The sequence below is a fragment of the Oncorhynchus masou genome, chromosome 28, assembly GCF_036934945.1.
Source record: "Oncorhynchus masou masou isolate Uvic2021 chromosome 28, UVic_Omas_1.1, whole genome shotgun sequence".
Classification (NCBI taxonomy): domain Eukaryota; kingdom Metazoa; phylum Chordata; class Actinopteri; order Salmoniformes; family Salmonidae; genus Oncorhynchus; species Oncorhynchus masou.
This window is the reverse complement of record NC_088239.1, coordinates 23,063,005-23,085,174: the sequence shown is the minus strand read 5'-3', so window position 1 is coordinate 23,085,174 and position 22,170 is coordinate 23,063,005. Positions and strand designations below refer to the sequence as shown.

Here is a 22,170-nt window from a genome sequence, read left to right as displayed (position 1 = left end):
GTTCCCCAAACAGTGGGTTTAGGACTCGAGGGTGAGTTGCCGCTATTCCTTTTCCTTGATTTCGTTCATTTTCTTTCACCTGGACTTCTTTCACTTTTTGGTTGCAAGAGTACAGAAAGCATTAATTGGGTCACATCTCGTGCGGGGCCCCGGCTACTATGCCTATTTAAGAGACTGGAGGTTTGCCCTGAAAGCAGGCTGCACACCACTCACGCTTTGTGAAGTGGGAAGCCGCAGGCACTGGAGCCAAACCAGGGACATGTGGCGCCGTAAAGAAAGGGCATTAGAAAATATGGTGGCAGGATAACAGATGTGATACGCTCGCTGTTGCCAACCACACTGCAGCTGGAGGCATTGTTTGACCATAAACTGCACAGAAATTTGTCAACAACGTTTACGAAGCCATAGGAGCCCGTTCACTACTTACAAAGAGAAGCTAGTCAAAATGGGTTAATTATAATGTTTGGCATGCATGTTCAAATACAATCTAGATTGTATCTACGGTAGATATGCCACAACACACTGAGACATATGTGATGTCATTTCCTGTCCAAAGAGTCTGTGTGTCCTACGCGTATCCCAGTGGCCTCCAGGGATGAGAAGGGCTTTGAGTTGATGCTGGGCATGAATATCCACCAGAAGACCAAAAAGATCCAAGGCTCTCTGGTGTCTGAGACAGCCTTCTCCTTGACCACCTCAACAGACATCACAGAGAACACAAGGTGGGTCTCCCCTTCAGCCTCCACATCAACCATGGTCCTCAATTCCTTTGCTTAGCTATTTTGAACTCATACTTATCTCATATTATTGTTACGATCAATAATGACAAACCTCCTGGCATTGACAACTTAGATGGAAAGCTACTGAGGATGGTCGATGACTCTATAGCAACTCCTATATGCCATATCTTTAATCTGAACCTAGAGCAAAGTGTTTGTCCTCAGGCCTGGTGGGAAGCCAAAGTCATTCCGCTGCCCAAGAATGGTAAAGTGGCCTTTACTGGTTCTATCAGAGCGACCTATCAGCTAGCTGCCAGCTCTTAGAAAACTGTTGGAAAAAATGGTGTTTGACCAGATACAATGCTATTTCTCTGTCACAAATTAACAACAGACTTTCAGCATGCTTATAGAGAAGGGCACTCAACATGGACTCCACTGACACAAATGACAGATGAGTGGTTAAAAAATGGCATAATAAGAAGATTGTGGGAGCTGTATTGTTAGACTTCAGTACAGCTTTTAATATTATTGACCATAATTATCATGGCTTTTCAACCATAACACATACATAGATTCAAAGCTATCTATCTAATAGAACTCTTTAATGGAAGCTTTTTTAATGTTAAACATGTGAAGTATGGTGTATCCCAGGGCAGCTCTCTTGGCCCTCCACTCTTTTCTATTTTTACCAATGACCTACCACTGGCATTAAACAAAGCCTGTGAGTCCATGTATGCTGATGATTCAACCCTATACCTGTCAGCAACCACAGCTAGTGAAACTAGCTTTCAAAACTAAACAATGAGTTGCAGTCAGTTTTAGAATGGGAGGCCAATAATAAACTGTTCCTGAACTCTAAAACTAAGAGCATTGTATTTGGTACAAATAATTCCCTAAATTCTAGACCTCAGCTGAATCCGGTAATGAATGGTGTGGCTGTTGAGCAAGTTGAGAAGACTAAATTACTTGGTGTTACCTTAGATTGTAAACTGTATTGGTCAAAACATATTGATTCAATGGTTGTAAAGATGGGGAGGTCTGTCCGTGGTAAAGAGATGCTCTACTTTTTGACACCACACTCCACAAAGTAAGTCCTGAGGCTCTAGATTCATCTTACCTTGATTATTGTCCAGTTATATGGTCAAGTGCTGCAAAGAAAGACCTTAATTAAGCTGCAGCTGGCCCAGAATAGAGTGGCACGTCTTGCTCTTCTTTGTAATCAGAGGGCTAATATCAATCATATGCATGCGAGTGTCTCATGGCTATGCGTTAAGGAAAGACTGACTGCATTGATTCTTGTTTTTATAAGAAACATCTTGGAAATTCCAAATTGTTTGCATAGTCAACTTACACACGGCACTGACACACACACTTACCCCACCAGACATGCCACCAAGGGTATTTTCCCCAGGTCATGAACAAATGTAAGGAAACGTACAGTATTATACAGAGCCATGAATGCATAGAACTCCCTTACATCTCATATAGCACAAATGAACCGTAAACCTGCTTTCAATAAACAAATAAAGCAACACCTTACGACACAACGCCTCTCCCACATGTGACCTACTTGTTGTGCATATGTACTGACATGTATGTGTAACAAACACACACACTCCATGTTAATGTCAATTGTAAAGTATTTTGTTTATAATGTATTTTTCATAATTTAGGACCCCAGTAAGACTAGCTGTTGCCATTGGCTAATGAGGATCGGAATAAAATCAAAAAATATAATATTATTATTATTATTATTATTATCATCAACTCAGTTACGGGGCATTGTTATTTCTGCTAAAGACGTGACAAGACAAGCTTGAATTCGAAATCTGACTAACGTCTACACCTGGGTAAGTCACATGGACTACCTTCAGCTACAGACACTAGAAGCCTGGGTGAGTCACTTGGACTACCTTCAGTCACAGACACTGGAAGCCTGGGTGAGTCACTTGGACTACCTTCAGCCACAGACACTAGAAGCCTGGGTGAGTCACTTGAACTACCTTCAGCCACAGACACTAGAAGCCTGGGTGAGTTTTTGAAAACATCCAGATGATTTTCCATCCAGTGGCACTTCAAACCTCTTTGACACATGTTTGTGGTGGTAAAAAGTGCACAACATCATCGGCAATAGTGGAATATTCTAAATCCTTTCTTGGCAGCCTGAAGGAAAACAGTGGAAAATGAACTGACCAGGAAAATCTCTGAATCCATAGTTTTTCCTAGACTGGTCACTTGATAATAACACATTTTGTACTAGTCATACTTTGCAGGCTTATGATTTCCCCTAATTTTTCAAAGGTTACTTACAAGTCACCATACAGATGTTGACAAGAACTGTTGGGGTGGCAGGGTAGCATAGTGGTTAGAGCTGTTGGACTAGTAACCGGAAGGTTGCAAGTTCAAACCCCCGAGCTGACAAGGTACAAATCTGTCATTCTGCCCCTGAACAGGCAATTAACCTACTGTTCCTTGGCCGTCATTGAAAATAAGAATTTGTTCTTAACTGACTTGCCTTAATAAATAAATATTTGTTATTTGACTATTTTCTCAGGGAGATCTTCCCCGAGGGTCTGCCTCCATCCTATGTGTTTGTGGCCACGGTCCGCCTCAAGGGTTCAGCCAAACAGGACAAGTTTGACCTGTTGAGGATCCTTTCTAAAGATGGCGTCACCCAGGCAGCAGTGACACTGAACGGAGCGGACAAGTCTGTCACTTTCACGACCACCAGCACCACCAATGAGGAGCAGCTAGTCACCTTTAATGTGCAGGGAATTGGGGTTGGTATCTTTGTGTACTTGTGTACATTTTTGTATACATGTATACATATTTGCACATGAACAACGTAGACCTCTGCTACTGTCATAGCCAGAATGGAACATGTTTTTTTAAAGAGTGTACTGTATACCACACACAGGAGGTTGGTGACACCTTAATTGGAGGGAACGGGCTCGTGGTAATGACAGCGGAATGGTATCAAACACATGCCATTCCATTTTCTCCGTTCCAGCCATTATTATGGACCGCTCTCCTCTCAGTAGTCTCCACTGATACCACAGTATACTGAAAACACTATATCAGACTTTTCAAAGCCAGGACTTTTTCCTGGTCAGGTGACATTATCAGGAAAACACACCGGATCCTAACTGTGATCTTGCACAGAGGTGATGGTAGGCATGCGTTCTGCTGGCGTCGGAATGTAGTCTGTCAATGATCATGAATATGACCCTCCTATTTCTGATACTTTTAATGGACTGAATTGCAGTTTAGACTCCAACGCGTTCTCCACTCAGAACAACATGCAAATTTAATTCATGTGGATGCCATGTCTAAAGACCACGGAACATTTGATTTTTCTGTTTTCCTTTTGGCAGCTTTGTGTTCAAAGAGGGCGTGCCACGGAAAAGCGGGATAGTGCCATAAGTACCTCCATGGCACTGCTCACAACTCTGATTGGCAGCATTGACAACCTGTCTAGAAGCTTGGGTGCCACAAGTACTCCCACTCCTAGATGTAGCTATTATAACTAAGAGTACACTTTAACATTTACACTGGCAATGTGGACACATATGTTCAGTTTCATGGCCACTAGTGAGAAACGTGATTTAGGCCCACAATTTGTGGTATGGATGCAACCGCAAGTGAATTAGAGCCCTATGGTATTATGGACGTCACATCCATGTCCCTATCGTTCTGATTGACCCTTTTGTGCCACCATCCATTACAGAGTTTCTTTGATGAAGGCTGGCACCAGCTGAAGCTGCTCGTGAGGCCCCGGCAAGTAACCGGTTTCCTGGACGATGAGGAGATCCAGGAAGTGGCGCTACTGGAGCCGGTGGAGCCAATCTACATCAACGGCAAGACGCAGGTCGCCAAGAAGTTTGGGGCGGAGACCACAGTCCCTGTGAGTAGAAGGAACAGTGTTTGTTCTACGGCAAATTGGCAAGGGATGTGACTATAGGCTTACTACTGCTCCAGTATAATTACTTAGGTTGGCACTGTATATTTACTGGGGCCTTACGTGGGACGTGCACGGCTCTCACAATGCATTTGACGAAAGCATTTAGCAGATGTGGTTTTCTATGTTGGACTAAAGTGAAATAGGACCATTGCATTTGGATGAACAATGGGTGAAATTGTTGTGTAGTCTCTTTCATAATTTCAGTGTTGCCTGACTTGTTTTCCTTTCTTTTTTTAACTGCCTTTTTTAGGTGGAGATACAGAAACTGCGCCTTTATTGTGACCCTCATCAAAGCGAGAGAGAGACAGCCTGTGAAATCTACTCTGTGGTGAGGCACACATTACAATGTGGGGAAAATCTGTTCATTTCCCCAACTACTCTCAACTCCTTACTTATTTCATGTTATTATGACCGACGGAGAAAATGTAATAGCATCTCGACAAAGAAGTTGTAAAGTGCAGTTTGAAGTGCAATTTACATAAACTGGGAATAAGGGTATAGTGATATATATTTTTCTCTCTTTTTTCTTTCACAGGATGATGAGAGGGTGAGTGAGGACTTGTTGTCTCTGCTCTTTTTAACCATTTAGTGTCTGCATTAGAGTGTCACACTTCAGTGTGTATCTGTCCCAGTGTCCCCTGGATCGTGAGCCCACAGTGGAGGAAGTGGAGTGTGACTGTGCTAATGGCAGCCCAGGACCACCTGGCCCTCCTGGACCTATGGTACAGTACAGCATCACCCGCTCCGGGGGTTACGCTCTCCCACACACATACAATATACCAAGACACACACTCTCTGCCCCTCTCTCCATCTCATTCTGTCTGTCTGCTTCCTGGGCTTCGTTGTAAAAGAAAATGACATCTGATAGATTGGTTAGTCTCCTCCCCTCAGGTAGCTTTTGACACCAGAGCTTAAAACGTTTCAGTTATCAGCGACAGGCACTGCAACTGCATCCTGTGTGATTTATTACATTGGGTCCATTCTAGAAGTGTGTCGGCAGGAATCACTGTCGATCATTAATCATTAGACGGGCCATCCGTTATTACTGCAGTATTTATTTGGACAATCTTTCATTCAAGTTAGAAAAGAAAGGGAGAAATCACTCCAACAATGTTTTTTTCTGATCCTCCTGAGTATATCCCACTTGCGTAGCATGATCAATCACGCATTCACATTTGTTGTGGAGCCCGTAAAGTTTTTAATGCCATTGTGACTGGCTGTACAGGGTCTTCGAGGCGAGATAGGAAGAGCAGGACCACCAGGCCCTGACGGTAAGCCTGTGAGTACACATCAACGTCTCATATCTTCTTTATATTGCCTGAAAACAACAGTACCCATCTCCCATCACACCTACCTCCCACAGATGTTGGGAGAAGTTTTGGGGGAGTTTTTGACCTATCATTTGACATAACGGAACAGAGAATCACAGATAGCCTTCCCACTTAGGCAACACATGGACTACATTATACTGACCCTGTGATTGCTTGTTTTCCTTCATGCCTGCCTTTTGTTTTGTCTAGGGAACCCAGGGTGAGCCTGGTGGGTCTGGAGAACCTGGGTTTCCTGGCGAGACGGTGAGCATTTCTTGACTGTCTAAAACTGCTAACTATAACACTTGTAACACTCAGGAATAATGTATTATTAAATATGAATAGTACTGTTTTTTTAATCAAACCGTTATGGTTGTTATGCTAACAGTTAGCATATCCATTCAGTTTAATGTGGTCTGTGCAGGAATCAAACCCACCACAATAGTAGCCAGTATTACCAACACCATTGCAGCAACCACTGTTCTGAAAGCTCTGAGGAAAGCCCAGAGACCAACACCTAAAATATGATGCTAGGAAGAGCAGCGTGCGACTGTCTCTTTTATTAGCAACCGCTGCAGTGCCATTAATATATGTTTAATAGCATGATACATCTATTAAATCCGAGAGACATACAATAGAAGTGTTTGTTTCTTATTTATTCCTGACCCACACAGGGTGAATTGGGCCAACTAGGACCCAGCGGGGCTCCAGGTCTGACAGGTGGCAAAGTAAGCTCCTCCTCCTCTGTGTAGATGTGCATGTTTTGGATTTATATATTAGGGTTTGAGTTTTGCATAACACTCTAACATGCTCCAACTTTGTGTCCATGAAGGGCGAGAGAGGGGATCCAGGACTGCCGGGGAAACCGGGCCCGCCAGGACCAAAGGTGAGACTTCCAACCCAACTTTCACCCACTGTGCCAGGGGACGAGAGGAGCCAACCGGCCCACACCACCACCACAGCCCTGTCTGAACCACAACAATGGTGCTCTGTATACCAGTCTTGTTCTGTCTGTTCTGGACTAGTGTTTTAAGAGGGTTTAAACAGATGGTCAGGTTCAATGGAAACAACACAGTCTAACTGCGTTGAAGTGCAGGCCCTTTGAGACCAGATGGGGAGGAAATGGAGGGATTTATTTTCACATGTAGCATATCAAAACCTTCAGAAAATGGGCAGAGCAAAAAAAGTCAACACTGTAATACACTACAGATGCCAAGAGTAGTTAGATTTTTCATCAATGCCTCACTGTGCATTGTTAAATATTGTCATTTGTATTCAAGGGTCCTGCCACCTCACAATTAAACCTGGGCTCTGTTGGAATTCCAGGGAAAAAGGTAAGGGAGGAAGAGTTTGGGCCTGGGTCTCCAGACCTTTTCATAACAATAGATCTATAATATTTCATGAACCGAAACTTTGCCTGTAACAACATGTCTTCTCCATTGTCCATATAGGGACTTCCGGGTGAGAGGGGACAAACCGGACCTCCGGGTGAGATTGGACCAATGGTACATTCTGGTTTTGACTCTTTGTTTATCTATGATCATCATCTGACCAATATGGTCGTTTGTCATAATCTTTGGCAGTCTGTCAGTTTCGGGAACCTGGCTTCTTAGTTAGATCTTGTTTAAAGCTCCCATGTCTAGATAGCTGCTGATAAAATTGTATGTGTTGCCTGCTCCTACACCCTAGACGATTACAATGATTCTTATTTAAGTCCTTCACAAAAAAATGCAAACCTTCAACTCAATCCCCATTACTAACAGGTGAGGGCTTCCAGTGTACGTCTCATCTCATAAGATGCTCAAACTGACAGAACTAATAACTACCATGCACTGCATGAATAAATAAAATAAATTGTATTGGTCACATACACATGTTTAGCAGATGTTATTGCGGGTGTAGGAAAATGCTTGTGTTTTCAGCTCCAACAGTGCAGTAATATCTAACAAGTAATAACTAACAATTTCACAATACACACACATCTAAAGTAAAAGGAATGGAATGGAATAAGGAATATATCAATATTTGGATGAGCAATGTCGGAGCAGCATAGACTGAAATAGAATAGAATAGAAAGCAGTATATACATATGAGATGAGTAATGCAAAATATATAAACATTGTTAAAGTGATTAGTGTTCCATTATTAAAGTGGCCAGTGATTTCAAGTCTATGTATATAGGGCAGCAGCCTCTAAGGTGCTAGTGATGGCTATTTAACATTCTGATGGCCTTGAGATAGAAGCTGATTTTCAGTCTCTCGGTCTCAGCTTTGATGCACCTGTACTGACCTCGCCTTCTGGATGATAGCGGGGTGAACAGGCAGTGGCTCGGGTAGTTGTTGTCCTTGATGATCTTTTTAGCCTTCCTGTGACATCCGGTGCTGTAGGTGTCCTGTAGGGCAAGGAGCTTGCCCCCGATGATGCATTGGGCAGACCGCACAACCCTATGGAGAGCCCTGCAGTTGTGGGCGGTGCAGTTGCTGTACCAGGCGGTGATACAGGCTAACAGGATGCTCTCAATTGTGCATCTGTAAAGGTTTGAGGCTTTTAGGTGCCTATGCAAAATTTCTACAGCCTCCTGTGGTTGACGAGGCGCTGTTGCACCTTCTTCACCACACTGTCTGTGTGGGAGGACCATTACAGTTTGTCAGTGATATGTACACCGAGGAACTTGAAGCTTTCCACCTTCTCCACTGCGGTCCCATCGATGTGGATAGTGGGGTGCTCCCTCTGCTGTGTCCTGAAGTCTACGATCAGCTCCTTTGTTTTGTTGACGTTGGATGAGAGGTTATTTTTCTGGCACCACACTCCCAGGGCCCTCATCTCCTCCCTGTAGGCTGTCTAGTCTTTGTTGGTAATCAAGCCTACTACTGTTGTGTTGTCTGCAAACGTGTTGATTGAGTTGGAGGCGTGTGTGGCCACACAGTCATGGATGAACAGGGTGTTCAGGAGGGGGCTGAGTGCGTACCCTTGTGGGGCCCCTGTATTGAGGATCAGCGAAGTGAATATGTCTGTAAACATAGTATGAGTATGCTCTGAAGACGTGGATAGGGATGCCGTCTCATCCGGCAGCCTTGCGAGGGTTAACGCGGTTAAATGTCTTACATCGCCACGGAGAATGAGAGCCCACAGTCTTTGGTAGCTGGTCGGTTTCGCTGTGTTATCCTCAAAGCGGGAGAAAAAGGTGTTTAGCTTACCTGGAAGCAAGACATCGGTGTCCGTGACGTGGCTGGTTTTTCCTTTGTAGTCCGTGATTGTCTGTAGACTCTGCCACATATGTCTTGTGTCTGAGCTGTTGAATTGCGACTCCACTTTGTCTCTATACTGATGTTTTGCCTGTTTGATTGCCTTGTTTTCAGCCAAATTTCCAGTCACCTTCCCATGGTTAAATGCGGTTTTGCGCGAATGCTGCCATCTATCCAAGGTTTCTGGTTTGGGTAGGTTTAAGGGGGCTAGTAAACTGTCATCCAAATTTCAGTGACTGCATAACCCACAGCAGGTCTTTGACTCTGAAACCGTTTTGATTCCCATGCTAGCCGTTCTTACCTTCACAGTGGAGACACCACAGTTATTTTGTAATTCTCTCAGATATGGGAGAAAGTGTAGGTTACAGCAGAGTGGGTTTGCTGCTTCCTCAGTCCTCTCTGTATGTCTATACACCAGACAGCCTGTTTGAAGTGGGAGTGGAGGGGCTAATTTCTGTAATTGTGTTTGATTTGGGACGTGAAGAGGGGGAATTTGGTATTGACCTGTTCTGCTCCGTTTCTTCTTTTATTTTCCTTACAGGGGGGACCAGGAGTGCAGGGCAAAGATGGAGTGATTGGGCCGGTGGGACCAAAGGTGATTCCTATCCTCTACTTCCTGCTCCATTAACAATGGGCGGATCTGAACTTGATTTTTGTTTATAGAGGCATAGGCAGTATGAAAGGAAGCAAGACTCATTCTGTTTCTCGTTAGTTAACAGTGTAGTTCCTGTGTCATTACATGAAACATACTATCCAAGCAACTACATTCACTACATGGTGGTTTTTCTATGATGTACTGTGTGAAAATATGAGGTACAGTAGAATCATATAGGATAATGTGCTCTGCACCAGATGCCAAGTGAATCATATTCTAATGCCTTCTTTGGCCTTAGATGGATGGCTGGGAATGCTGCTACTTTGATTGAAATTCAATCGCATCAAGCCTCTCTTGGCATCATTTGATTCAATTAAGCGAAGGACACAGGATTGACCACATCTGAAGTACGTCAAGTTGTGAAATAAGTTAAATACAACACTGTGAACTTGCAAACAAGAAAGCATGAAGGCTCGCTGTGGAGATTCACTTTCGACCATTCTAGGAAAGGAAGTTATGTGCATGTTATACCAATTGAATTCCAGCCACAAAGCAATTTGGCAGTTTTCCTGTTATTATAATGCAATTGCGACCCAAGAAACACTGTAATTCCAACAGGCCCATCGGTCTGTGTGTGGGTTGAGCACTGCCTCAGTAATAACAAAAGGTTGTGTTCACACTTTGAGTTTCTAATGTGAACCACATGTCGGGTGCTACTGCACAGTTCCATTGACACAAAACAGAATTGCAGTCCGGTCATATTGTTAAACATGTACTATTAGACCCAAATGAGGCCTTTTATCAGAACTAAAGGACCAAAACACAGTGGTTAAAAACCCATGTCAGGGATGTGTTTCATCCTGAAAAGCACCTTGAAAAGTGAGTGAGGGATTTGTAACCAACAAGCTAGAAGCCTGTGGTTGCTCTGGTCCTGGGACCAAGCTGGAAGCCTGTGATTGCCCTGGTCCTGGGAACAAGCTAGAAGCCTGTGATTGCCCTGGTCCTGGGAACAAGCTAGAAGCCTGTGATTGCCCTGGTCCTGGAACCAAGCTAGAAGCCTGTGATTGCCCTGGTCCTGGAACCAAGCTAGAAGCCTGTGATTGCCCTGGTCCTGGGAACAAGCAAGAAGCCTGTGATTGCCCTGGTCCTGGAACCAAGCTAGAAGCCTGTGATTGCCCTGGTCCTGGGACCAAGCTAGAAGCCTGTGATTGCCCTGGTCCTGGGACCAAGCTAGAAGCCTGTGATTGCCCTGGTCCTGGGACCAAGCTAGAAGCCTGTGATTTCCCTGGTCCTGGGACCAAGCTAGAAGCCTGTGATTGCCCTGGTCCTGGGACCAAGCTAGAAGCCTGTGATTGCCCTGGTCCTGGGACCAAGCTAGAAGCCTGTGATTGCCCTGGTCCTGGGACCAAGCTAGAAGCCTGTGATTGCCCTGGTCCTGGGACCAAGCAAGAAGCATGTGATTGCCCTGGTCCTGGAACCAAGCTAGAAGCCTGTGATTGCCCTGGTCCTGGGACCAAGCTAGAAGCCTGTGATTGCCCTGGTCCTGGGACCAAGCTAGAAGCCTGTGATTGCCCTGGTCCTGGGACCAAGCTAGAAGCCTGTGATTGCCCTGGTCCTGGGACCAAGCTAGAAGCCTGTGATTGCCCTGGTCCTGGGACCAAGCTAGAAGCCTGTGATTGCCCTGGTCCTGGGACCAAGCTAGAAGCCTGTGATTGCCCTGGTCCTGGGACCAAGCTAGAAGCCTGTGATTGCCCTGGTCCTGGGACCAAGCAAGAAGCATGTGATTGCCCTGGTCCTGGAACCAAGCTAGAAGCCTGTGATTGCCCTGGTCCTGGGACCAAGCTAGAAGCCTGTGATTGCCCTGGTCCTGGAACCAAGCTAGAAGCCTGTGATTTCGCTGGTCCTGGGACCAAGCTAGAAGCCTGTGATTGCCCTGGTCCTGGGACCAAGCTAGAAGCCTGTGATTGCCCTGGTCCTGGGACCAAGCTAGAAGCCTGTGATTTCGCTGGTCCTGGGACCAAGCTAGAAGCCTGTGATTGCCCTGGTCCTGGGACCAAGCTAGAAGCCTGTGATTTCGCTGGTCCTGGGACCAAGCTAGAAGCCTGTGATTGCCCTGGTCCTGGGACCAAGCTAGAAGCCTGTGATTTCACTGGTCCTGGGACCAAGCTAGAAGCCTGTGATTTCGCTGGTCCTGGGACCAAGCGAACGTTCACTAGTGGCATTTTCTCAGATACTGCAAGAAAAATAAATAAAGTGCATTTCCCTTGATACTGTTGCAGGGAACATTGCACAGCCTAATGGTTTACAGGAATCAATCCATCTGTATATACAGACGGACAGAAAGGGCTATTCTCATACAGTTGACTCCAACATGGAAATTCAAATCTGTTTATTGGATTAGTGACTCCTAACAAAGATTGTGTTTGGATGGAAAAGTCAGAAAGAGTGTTTTCCCCTCTACCTTTCAGCCCATTGTATTGGTTGGTAAAATGAATGAATCACAAGGTAGTGCAGACTCAGTGAGACAAATCTAAGTAATGTTATTTGTGGTACCGGATCTTATACAGTTTGCTTTTCTAATGAAAGAGAGAGACATTGTTGAACTGGGTTGTACAGATTTATTAATTCACTTGTTGTACAGATTCATTCACTTCAACCCATCTGGACACAATCAGTGCACAATCTTGACTTGCAGTAAGTCATCACATTGAAATGATGATTTAGTGATCCTGGAAGTCAGTGTAATTATGTATAACTGTGTGTGTGATTTTTTTTTTTTTTGTGACACATGTTGGAGAACTATTGTAACAAAACAATGGCGTGATTCAATCATTTAGTGTTTCTTTTCACTGAGATCCACTGGTGAATTTGAAACACTGATGGTGCATATAGAATAGTGTGTGTGTGTGTGTGTGTGTGCACGTGCGTGTCTTTCCAGTCTCAGGCAGTTTGAATGAGACATGCACTCACCCCCATTGACAGTTCAGGTGGCTTGGGTCCTGGGTCCTGTCATGGGGGTGTTTCACATTACTGGCAGAGGGCCACCCCCCCCACTCAGCACCCAGTCCATGCCAAGCTATAGGCCTGTACCTGTACTGTACTCACAAACTCCTGTTAACAACATGTCTAGCTGCTGCATTGTAACACACTGCATGCCTGTGAGGTCATGAATTACCATTAGCCTGGCTTTTACCCAAACACCTGCTTGCTCACTGACAGAGAGCATGCACACCTTCTAAATTAATGTATAAAGTCAATATCCATGTGTATATCAAGTATAAATGCAACCATTATTAGACTTTTATTTGTGAGTTTATGTTTTTAACAATCTCCATGGGTTAGTTTTCATTTTACTATTAGCCCAAATCTATCTTTTCTGCTGACACTAGGAATTTAACTGAAGTTATACCCAATACTGAAATTGTACTACAATTATACCCACAGGAGGGAAGTGAAATCAATCACCACAAACATCTCATGAATGGGATATGTCCACGGGTCTGCTTGGGTTGCGTTGTGTGTTATGTTTCATGGCGGCTGGCTCGTTCTCAAGGTTTTTGCAGGACAAGGTGAAATATTTTCACTCCAACCATTTTTCCAGTGGACTCACAAACCTAGCAAAATATTTGCTCTGGGAGCACACATTAGGAGTGTGTTTGCTGTGTGTTACACTGTGTTGTGTTTGGGTAAAAACAAGGCCATTTTCTTCTCTGCAGTCGAAATATACCAAGGTGGGTGAGTTAGCAACACGGTATCCTGGGGCAGGGTGTGTATTGATTTTGGTTATGGTGTGATTATCACTGAGCTAACTGACAGAAGAGACACTGACAGGGCCAGGTGAGATCCCGGGACACTGGTTCCACAGCCTTGGAGCATCACACAAGCAAACTTGACTGGGCAACCTGTTGTTATGCCTAATTCCATAACATCTAGATGGCAGGCAATTGTTGTAGGGTACCTAGGCGTTGGTGAAGGATGTTAGTCTTCACCCGGTAGCAAAACTTAACCTATGCCAATGTGACGACTTGGTATTGAAAGCAGGTGGTCTTTGTGCTTTAACATCGTGTTAACCCTATCTACCTACCTACCCTAACTCCCATCTGGGAGTTAAAACAAGCCCTCAGGCAAGGTTACTAATTGGACAATCATGGTACACTGAACTACCTCCGCGCCTCCAACATACCTCAGGAGGAAAACGGTAGAAGACATTCAAGACATTGGCTTGGTTTTTACTATCTTCTCCTTTTTATTGGAGATTTCCGCTAGAACAATGTTTACAGAGGGCACCTCTAGACCTAGCTTCAGCAGTATATCTTCCCCTTATCGACCAGGATGGCAGATTTACTCCCTCTTTTGTCCCATCCCTTCTCAGGTCAGGGTCTCAAACAGTTTAGCCTGCTCTATGGAAGTGCCATAGCCTTGGTACCAGTATGTTTAGCTAACATTCCACTCCTTGTATGCCGTGTCACAGAGGCAAAATGGACCCCACAAATCCGATGGGGCACAGCTATAGGCCAACTTCATAAAATTGCTAGTTGGCTAGTAGTATTACAGAGAAATAACAACAAAAAATGACTGTACCCAGACTAAATGTGCCCTGCATCTCTCATCTTTAAATTATGACAGTTGGCAGACCCAAAATATCTTAGGGCCTGAAACAAAAGCGCAAAATAAATTCTATGTATTATCATTATCATTTAGTAGAAGAAGTTTCTCTGTCTAGTTTACTGGTTTAGAAGCCTCCAGGAAAGTTGGTCTGAGATTTAAAAATTATACAATAACAGAAGTGTTTAAATATAATGCAAATATAAAACAAAAATATGTCATTAAGTAGATACCTTTAGCTCGGGGTAAAGGTGGGTTTTTACCCAAATCTTTAATCCATGAGCACTGGACCATCAGGAGGGGGATGACCTCTTACCAGGACACCAGTTACCTGACCTAATACTCACAGTGCCTTATGTATCTCTCCATCTCGTCACGACATCTCTCTCCCTTCTTTATCTTCTTCCATCTCTTTCAAAATCCCTGAGAAAGATGACCCATGCATGACTATTGAGATTAGAGGACAGTAAAATATCACAATGCCACATGAGCTAGTAAAACAGATTCCGGGCCAAATCCTTCGCCCCATTTCTTTCATCCAACGCACACATCATTAGGTTATGTGATTAGCTGTTGTGACGTGGCCTGTCAGTTTCATTGGTGAGGTTTTTGCCCTAGGAAAACACATGCACGCATACACGCGCATGCACACATGCACGCACACACACACACACACAATTACACAAGCACATTTTTTAATCTTGACACTATCCACACTTTCACAGACATATAAAACTCAAATGTGTTGTAAATATCGTTGATTTACACAGAGTTGTCCTTTAAACAATACTGAAACCAGGGCTGCCTATTCCAATTAATGTCAATGAGGCCTATACTATAGACTTATACAACTTTACAGAAGTAAAGACCAGGGCAATTCCTCCCACAAAAACATTTTCATAGTTGGGGATAAAATATACGATTACACTATATCCCTGGTCTAATTTCAACAATGTCTTATTGAGGCCCTCATGTTGAAGCCATTGAGCATGTTTTTTGTACTTGTATGCATGCTCAATGCATATATTATTAAAAAGGCAGACTTGAGTATTTCATGAAGGATTGTCTGTCTGTGTGCCCATATTGGATGAATCTGTTTGGGTCCTTCAGGGATACTTCAGGATTTTGGCAATGAATCCCTTTATCTACTTCCCCAGAGTCGGATGAACTTGTTGTTACCATTTTTATGTCTCTGCATGCAGTTGGAAGGAAGTTGCTAACTAGCTTTAGAGAAATTGCTAACTAGTGTTAGTACAATGACTGTAAGTTTATGGTAACTGCTAGCATGCTCGTTAGCATTGGCTCGCAGAACTACAGTACCTCCAACTTCCTTCATACTGGATGCAGAGACATAAAAATGGTATCCATGAGTTCATCTCACTTGGGGGAAGTAGATAAAGGGCTTACATTACCCTAAATCCTGAGGTATCCCTTTAACCAGGGAATGAATCTGTTACGGTCTTTAACCAGGGGATGAATCTGTTAGGATCTTCAACCAGGGGATGTGTAGTGTAGCAGATGGGTAATACATGTGTATATGTCTACTCTCAGCACCACACACACACACAAACACCATCACTGGCTAAAGCCCCAACATGAAGATTCCTTCCCCCGCTGCTTCAGTAGCCCACACGTACAATAACAGGACCCCAGATTTGATCCTTGAATTAAACAAGTTGGCAGAATGTAAGCCAAGCTGTAGCCCACTCTGTTTTAGGCTAAGCCACCCTACAGGACGAGTGCCAATTAGATTAGCACTCGAGGAAGCTCAGTAACTCTACAATGGGATTCTGAGGTCATTCAGGAAAAGGTGCCTCAAATGAAACTCCCTTGTTCATTGTTGATAGCTGAAGGAGGACATTCTATGAGCATTGCTTTGAATGCATTTACAGATGCTTATGTATCTATGAGGTTGTTGTGTGGAACCACAAGCTCTTACTAATACTCTTGGCAGACAATGGAGGGCATTATATCTATAAGTGGATGGCCTATGTATATAGGCTTAGGTGGTTGTCTAACCGAGCTACCTTCAGATGACTGCACTAACTGTACGCCACTCTGGATAAGTGTCTGCTAATTGATTCAAACGTAAATGTTATAGAAAATGTTAGCGCATGATACCTCAACAAAACTGAGGGTGTTAATTACTTTGGCAATATGATACACAGAGTCCCTAAAACAGGCGTGTAATTTGGTAACTCCCTATGTTACTCCTTGGTTGAGATTCCAGTTGCATATCGCAATAAATATCTGCTGAATGTAATTTGGCAATTTAATTATAGGGTATTATCCCTAAGCATGATATGTTTACGTGGTTTTGATGACTTGTTTGTGTTATTGCCATACAATTACATATGGAACATGTGCATTATATATTATTTGTGGTTGTTGCCCTATTCACATAGAAGACTTGTGGAAGAGGTTCTGGAAGAAAGGAAATGCTTTTTTTAAATCAGGAAATGTTTGTCTAACTATTGGCATACATACAGTGCCTTGCGAAAGTATTCGGCCCCCTTGAACTTTGCGACCTTTTGCCACATTTCAGGCTTCAAACATAAAGATATAAAACTGTATTTTTTTGTAAAGAATCAACAACAAGTGGGACACAATCATGAAGTGGAATGACATTTATTGGATATTTCAAACTTTTTTAACAAATCAAAAACTGAAAAATTGGGCGTGCAAAATTATTCAGCCCCTTTACTTTCAGTGCAGCAAACTCTCTCCAGAAGTTCAGTGAGGATCTCTGAATGATCCAATGTTGACCTAAATGACTAATGATGATAAATACAATCCACCTGTGTGTAATCATGTCTCCGTATAAATGCACCTGCACTGTGATAGTCTCAGAGGTCCGTTAAAAGCGCAGAGAGCATCATGAAGAACAAGGAACACACCAGGCAGGTCCGAGATACTGTTGTGAAGAAGTTTAAAGCCGGATTTAGATACAAAAAGATTTCCCAAGCTTTAAACATCCCAAGGACCACTGTGCAAGCGATAATATTGAAATGGAAGGAGTATCAGACCACTGCAAATCTACCAAGACCTGGCTGTCCCTCTAAACTTTCAGCTCATACAAGGAGAAGACTGATCAGAGATGCAGCCAAGAGGCCCATGATCACTCTGGATGAACTGCAGAGATCTACAGCTGAGGTGGGAGACTCTGTCCATAGGACAACAATCAGTCGTATATTGCACAAATCTGGCCTTTATGGAAGAGTGGCAAGAAGAAAGCCATTTCTTAAAGATATCCATAAAAAGTGTTGTTTAAAGTTTGCCACAAGCCACCTGGGAGACACACCAAACATGTGGAAGAAGGTGCTCTGGTCAGATGAAACCAAAATTGAACTTTTTGGCAACAATGCAAAACGTTATGTTTGGCGTAAAAGCAACACAGCTCATCACCCTGTACACACCATACCCACTGTCAAACATGGTGGTGGCAGCATCATGGTTTGGGCCTGCTTTTCTTCAGCAGGGACAGGGAAGATGGTTAAAATTGAATGGAAGATGGATGGAGCAAAATACAGGACCATTCTGGAAGAAAACCTGATGGAGTCTGCAAAAGACCTGAGACTGGGACGGAGATTTGTCTTCCAACAAGACAATGATCCAAAACATAAAGCAAAATCTACAATGGAATGGTTCAAAAATAAATATATCCAGGTGTTAGAATGGCCAAGTCAAAGTCCAGACCTGAATCCAATCGAGAATCTGTGGAAAGAACTGAAAACTGCTGTTCACAAATGCTCTCCATCCAACCTCACTGTGCTCGAGCTGTTTTGCAAGGAGGAATGGGAAAAAATTTCAGTCTCTCGATGTGCAAAACTGATAGAGACATACCCCAAGCGACTTACAGCTGTAATCGCAGCAAAAGGTGGCGCTACAAAGTATTAACTTAAGGGGGCTGAATAATTTTGCACGCCCAATTTTTCAGTTTTTGATTTGTTAAAAAAGTTTGAAATATCCAATAAATGTCATTCCACTTCATGATTGTGTCCCACTTGTTGTTGATTCTTCACAAAAAAATGCAGTTTTATATCTTTATGTTTGAAGCCTGAAATGTGGCAAAAGGTCGCAATGTTCAAGGGGGCCGAATACTTTCGCAAGGCACTGTACACAGCACTTTTCTAAAACGGAATACTCATCTCCCAGTCTTGTTATCCACCTGCTTTTTTCAAAACTCTTTCCCATTCCACAAATGGGCAACTAGCCTCAGTTTCCTGAACCTCTAGCAATTAGGAAAACGTCCTGTAATGTGTGTAGCCGAGTGCTCCGGGGAGTGGTGCTGTCACTCATAGTCCCAGCTTTAGTTGGTTTGTGTTGAGTGAAGTTGTCACACACCTACACTGGGATAGAAAGCCCTTTTTGTGTTGTAGCTCGGCGGTTGAGCGTCGAGACAACACATGCAGTTTCAGCTCTTACGATGCCTGTCCAGTCTCCGTACATACAGGCAACAGTAGGAGGCAGCCATTTTTGAAAAATTGCCCATATAAACCACGTTCCAGGTCCAGTACGTCAAAAAACCCATGAAGAGGCTAGCTAGTTGCTACACAGAGAGCCCTTTCTAATATCTTGTAATGCCACCCTAATATGATTGTGATGCAGCATTTAGCTGCCAAAATCAATGTTTGAGCCCTCATAATTAAAAGACATTGACAAGCAGAAGCCTAATAATGGGAAGCTGGCTTCGTGCCGTAGCCACCACTGAACACACTGCACAGTCAAACAGTGTAGCTGCTTGGGATTATGAAAACAAACAGCATGCTTCATGAGACAGACTTTCTGTAGGAACTTCTGGAATAATACCTTCCATCAATAACTGCGGTGCAAAGCAGTGTTTTACATCAGGGAGCTCAGTGAAAACACAAACACAACTAGCAAATACGAACCGAAATTTCATCCTGATTTATTTGTAAATCAAGGCCCTCTGTGTGGGTTTTATTTTCCGGCTTAGCCATTTAAGTGCCGTGCTGTTTGAAGGGAGAGGAGAATGGGGAGTGTATTCAAGGTTATGACTTCAAAGTTTCTCACCCTTGCTAATGTATGCAACTTTTTAATGAGTACAGTCAATCTGGTTCCCTTCATTACTTTGGAGAGGATACAGAACAAGTCTATGGAGTTTTTGCTGAAGGAAAAAACAACTTCCATTGAAAAGTACATCAGTTACATTTACAGTGCTATATTTAGGCTTACCTTCTTTTGGAACTCACATTCCCATTTCACATTTTCCCATTTCCTGTGACTACTTTATATTTTTCAACCAATTTGGACCTTTCTTTTCTGTTCTCTTGCTTCCAATTAAAATAGACTATATACAGGGTACTACTGTATGTTTGACATATGTGTGTGTAATTTGTGTCACATTGCATTTTTCCCAAGTGGCTGGCGCTTGTTGACAAATTGCTAGTTTGGAATGTTCTCTAATATTTTAGAACTGGTTACGATCAGATAATATTCAGAAAACAACAATAACAAGTAAAATTGGCCCCCCAAGAAGGATACAAAAATGCATACAACAAACCTATTCCAGATGCCCATTGTGCCAAAACAGAAGGTTGTGTTCATTTTCAGTTGTTTCATTTGTAAAACAGGGAGCACAGTAAGCTTAGTTTTTCAGAGCAACTGTATCCTCATTTGAACTGAATGTCAGTAAAACATTAGTTCTTTACAACTCTCAATTCACAAAACCTAGCCACTAGCCATTATTTATGTCCCCGTTTGTAAAGAAAATTCTGGTCGCCAGAGTTTTACATGGGGTCCTCCTTGTCTTTTGAACCAGAAACTCTGCACTTGTCTATTTTCTAACAGTTATAGCATACAAAGATGTATGTCTCTAACCCCGTTTATTGGTACATCAGGGCGTCTTCTTGTTGTAATTACAGGGTTTGGTGGCATGTTTTTATGTGCGCAGCGTGGCAGGACACTTCAAAAGAAAAAAACATAACAGAGGCAAAGCTTATTCACCACTTTCCTCACCCTCACCACCCTACCAGTATTGTTTAAATACATGTTCCATCAGCCAGTATACTTAGTGCAAAGTCATATTCATGAGAGACATTGTATGTCTACAATACTGCTGTAACAGTAACCAACCACCCGGCTATCTCTCTATTTGAGCAAATGATAAATATAGTACCACAAGGACTGCTCTCGCACTTAGATGAGAATAAGGGCTCTTCTCTTTCTTTCCAGGTAAAATAAAGATAACTAAGATAGAAGCATGAGCTGTGGTCAGCCCACCGGTTGTCTGGGACATGCACATGGGATGCTAACTGCCTTTGTACAGTGGAACCATATTGAGACTGGACAAGGGAACAAGAATAGAAGGTCCCCGCCACAACTGCTAACATGTGTAACTTACCAAGAGGTGATTCATGGTTCATGTATTTCAGTCTCACCTTACCACCTACAGTCTAAACCAGATCCACCTCTTGGCTCAGAAATAATAAATAATAAGGAAGGATTACTTATATTATCCTTTATATATATTTGCATAAATAACCCTTGTTTTGTTTTAAAGGTTTTGAGTTTTTACTGAGATAGGACAGTGAAGAGGAGACAGGAAAGGTAGAAGAGTTTACCAGTCAGAAGGGCGTGGGTCCACTCAAAGTAACCGAGGCTGTACATGTGTGCCCAGGTCTGTGGCTTTAAGTGCCGGACAACAGAGGTCACAGGAATACTGATATTATTCTAATGATTGACCTCATCTCCCATTGCTTCATGCAATGCGACTCACTAACTTACATTCCTTTTGAGCTGCTTGTGGGATCCAAATGAATTGGCAACATGTCACATTTTTACGCTGAGGTTTACGTGCTGTAACTATATAAGCATTCTGATTACTAGGTGTGCACGTGAGCTGTATACAAAGGTGCCGAACAATGAAGGCGATCTAACGCTGTTTCAATCTTACTTTCAATCTCTCTCTTCCTTTCTTTCACAGGGAGACAAAGGAGATATTGGAATGTCTGGTGCTGATGGACAACAGGGGGTACCGGTGAGTCAGTCAGCACTTTAGTAGCTGTAGAGTGTGTGTGTGTGTGTGTGTGTGTGTGTGTGTGTGTGTGTGTGTGTGTGTGTGTGTGTGTGTGTGTGTGTGTGTGTGTGTGTGTGTGTGTGTGTGTGTGTGTGTGTGTGTGTGCGCGTGTGCTGCTCTGTAACCTCCTCTCTGCATGAGACCAAAGAGATCGGATAATGCTTACGGATGCACTTCTCTGACTCTCACCAAGTCGAAGTCCCTACATACCTTATTAATTACATTTGCTGGACACGACTTTCATCAATAAGTCAAGAATACATTGTTTTTTCGAAGTTCGTTTTAATCTATTGTAAAGAAATGTGTAATCTGTTGGGCAGAATTTGTAATGCACACATTACCATTGGTGATTCGTAACATTGAATGCACATATGAAGTAGATACTACTGGCTATTCGCAAAGTTGTAGGCACATACAGTAATAGATACAGGTAACTGCCAAAATAAAGGAAACACCAACATAAAGTGTCTTAATAGGGCGTTGAGTCACCACGAGCCAGAACAGCTTCAATGCGCCTTGGCAAGTGACTGGAATTCTATTGGAAGGATGAGTCACCATTCTTCCATGAGAAATTCCATCACTTGGTGTTTTGTTGACGGTGGTGGTCAAACGCTGTTTCAGGCGCCGCTCCAGAATCTCCAATATGTGTTCAATTGGGTTGAGATCTGGTGACTGAGACGGCCATGGTATTTTTTT

General features: G+C 43.2%; 1 protein-coding gene across 1 annotated transcript in view; it reads left to right on the top strand.

Annotated features, from left to right (window-relative positions):
- The window catches only part of LOC135517367 (collagen alpha-1(XXI) chain-like), a 52,505-nt gene that overhangs the window by 13,064 nt on the left and 17,271 nt on the right, over window positions 1-22,170 (top strand). The window contains exons 5-18 of the mRNA XM_064941597.1: window positions 557-722; window positions 3,274-3,499; window positions 4,447-4,623; window positions 4,931-5,008; window positions 5,216-5,227; window positions 5,313-5,402; window positions 5,906-5,959; window positions 6,201-6,254; window positions 6,665-6,718; window positions 6,823-6,876; window positions 7,271-7,324; window positions 7,442-7,495; window positions 9,777-9,830; window positions 21,382-21,435. Coding sequence (XP_064797669.1) covers window positions 557-722; window positions 3,274-3,499; window positions 4,447-4,623; window positions 4,931-5,008; window positions 5,216-5,227; window positions 5,313-5,402; window positions 5,906-5,959; window positions 6,201-6,254; window positions 6,665-6,718; window positions 6,823-6,876; window positions 7,271-7,324; window positions 7,442-7,495; window positions 9,777-9,830; window positions 21,382-21,435 — 1,181 coding nt within the window. The remainder of the gene's footprint in view (window positions 1-556; window positions 723-3,273; window positions 3,500-4,446; window positions 4,624-4,930; window positions 5,009-5,215; window positions 5,228-5,312; window positions 5,403-5,905; window positions 5,960-6,200; window positions 6,255-6,664; window positions 6,719-6,822; window positions 6,877-7,270; window positions 7,325-7,441; window positions 7,496-9,776; window positions 9,831-21,381; window positions 21,436-22,170) is intronic.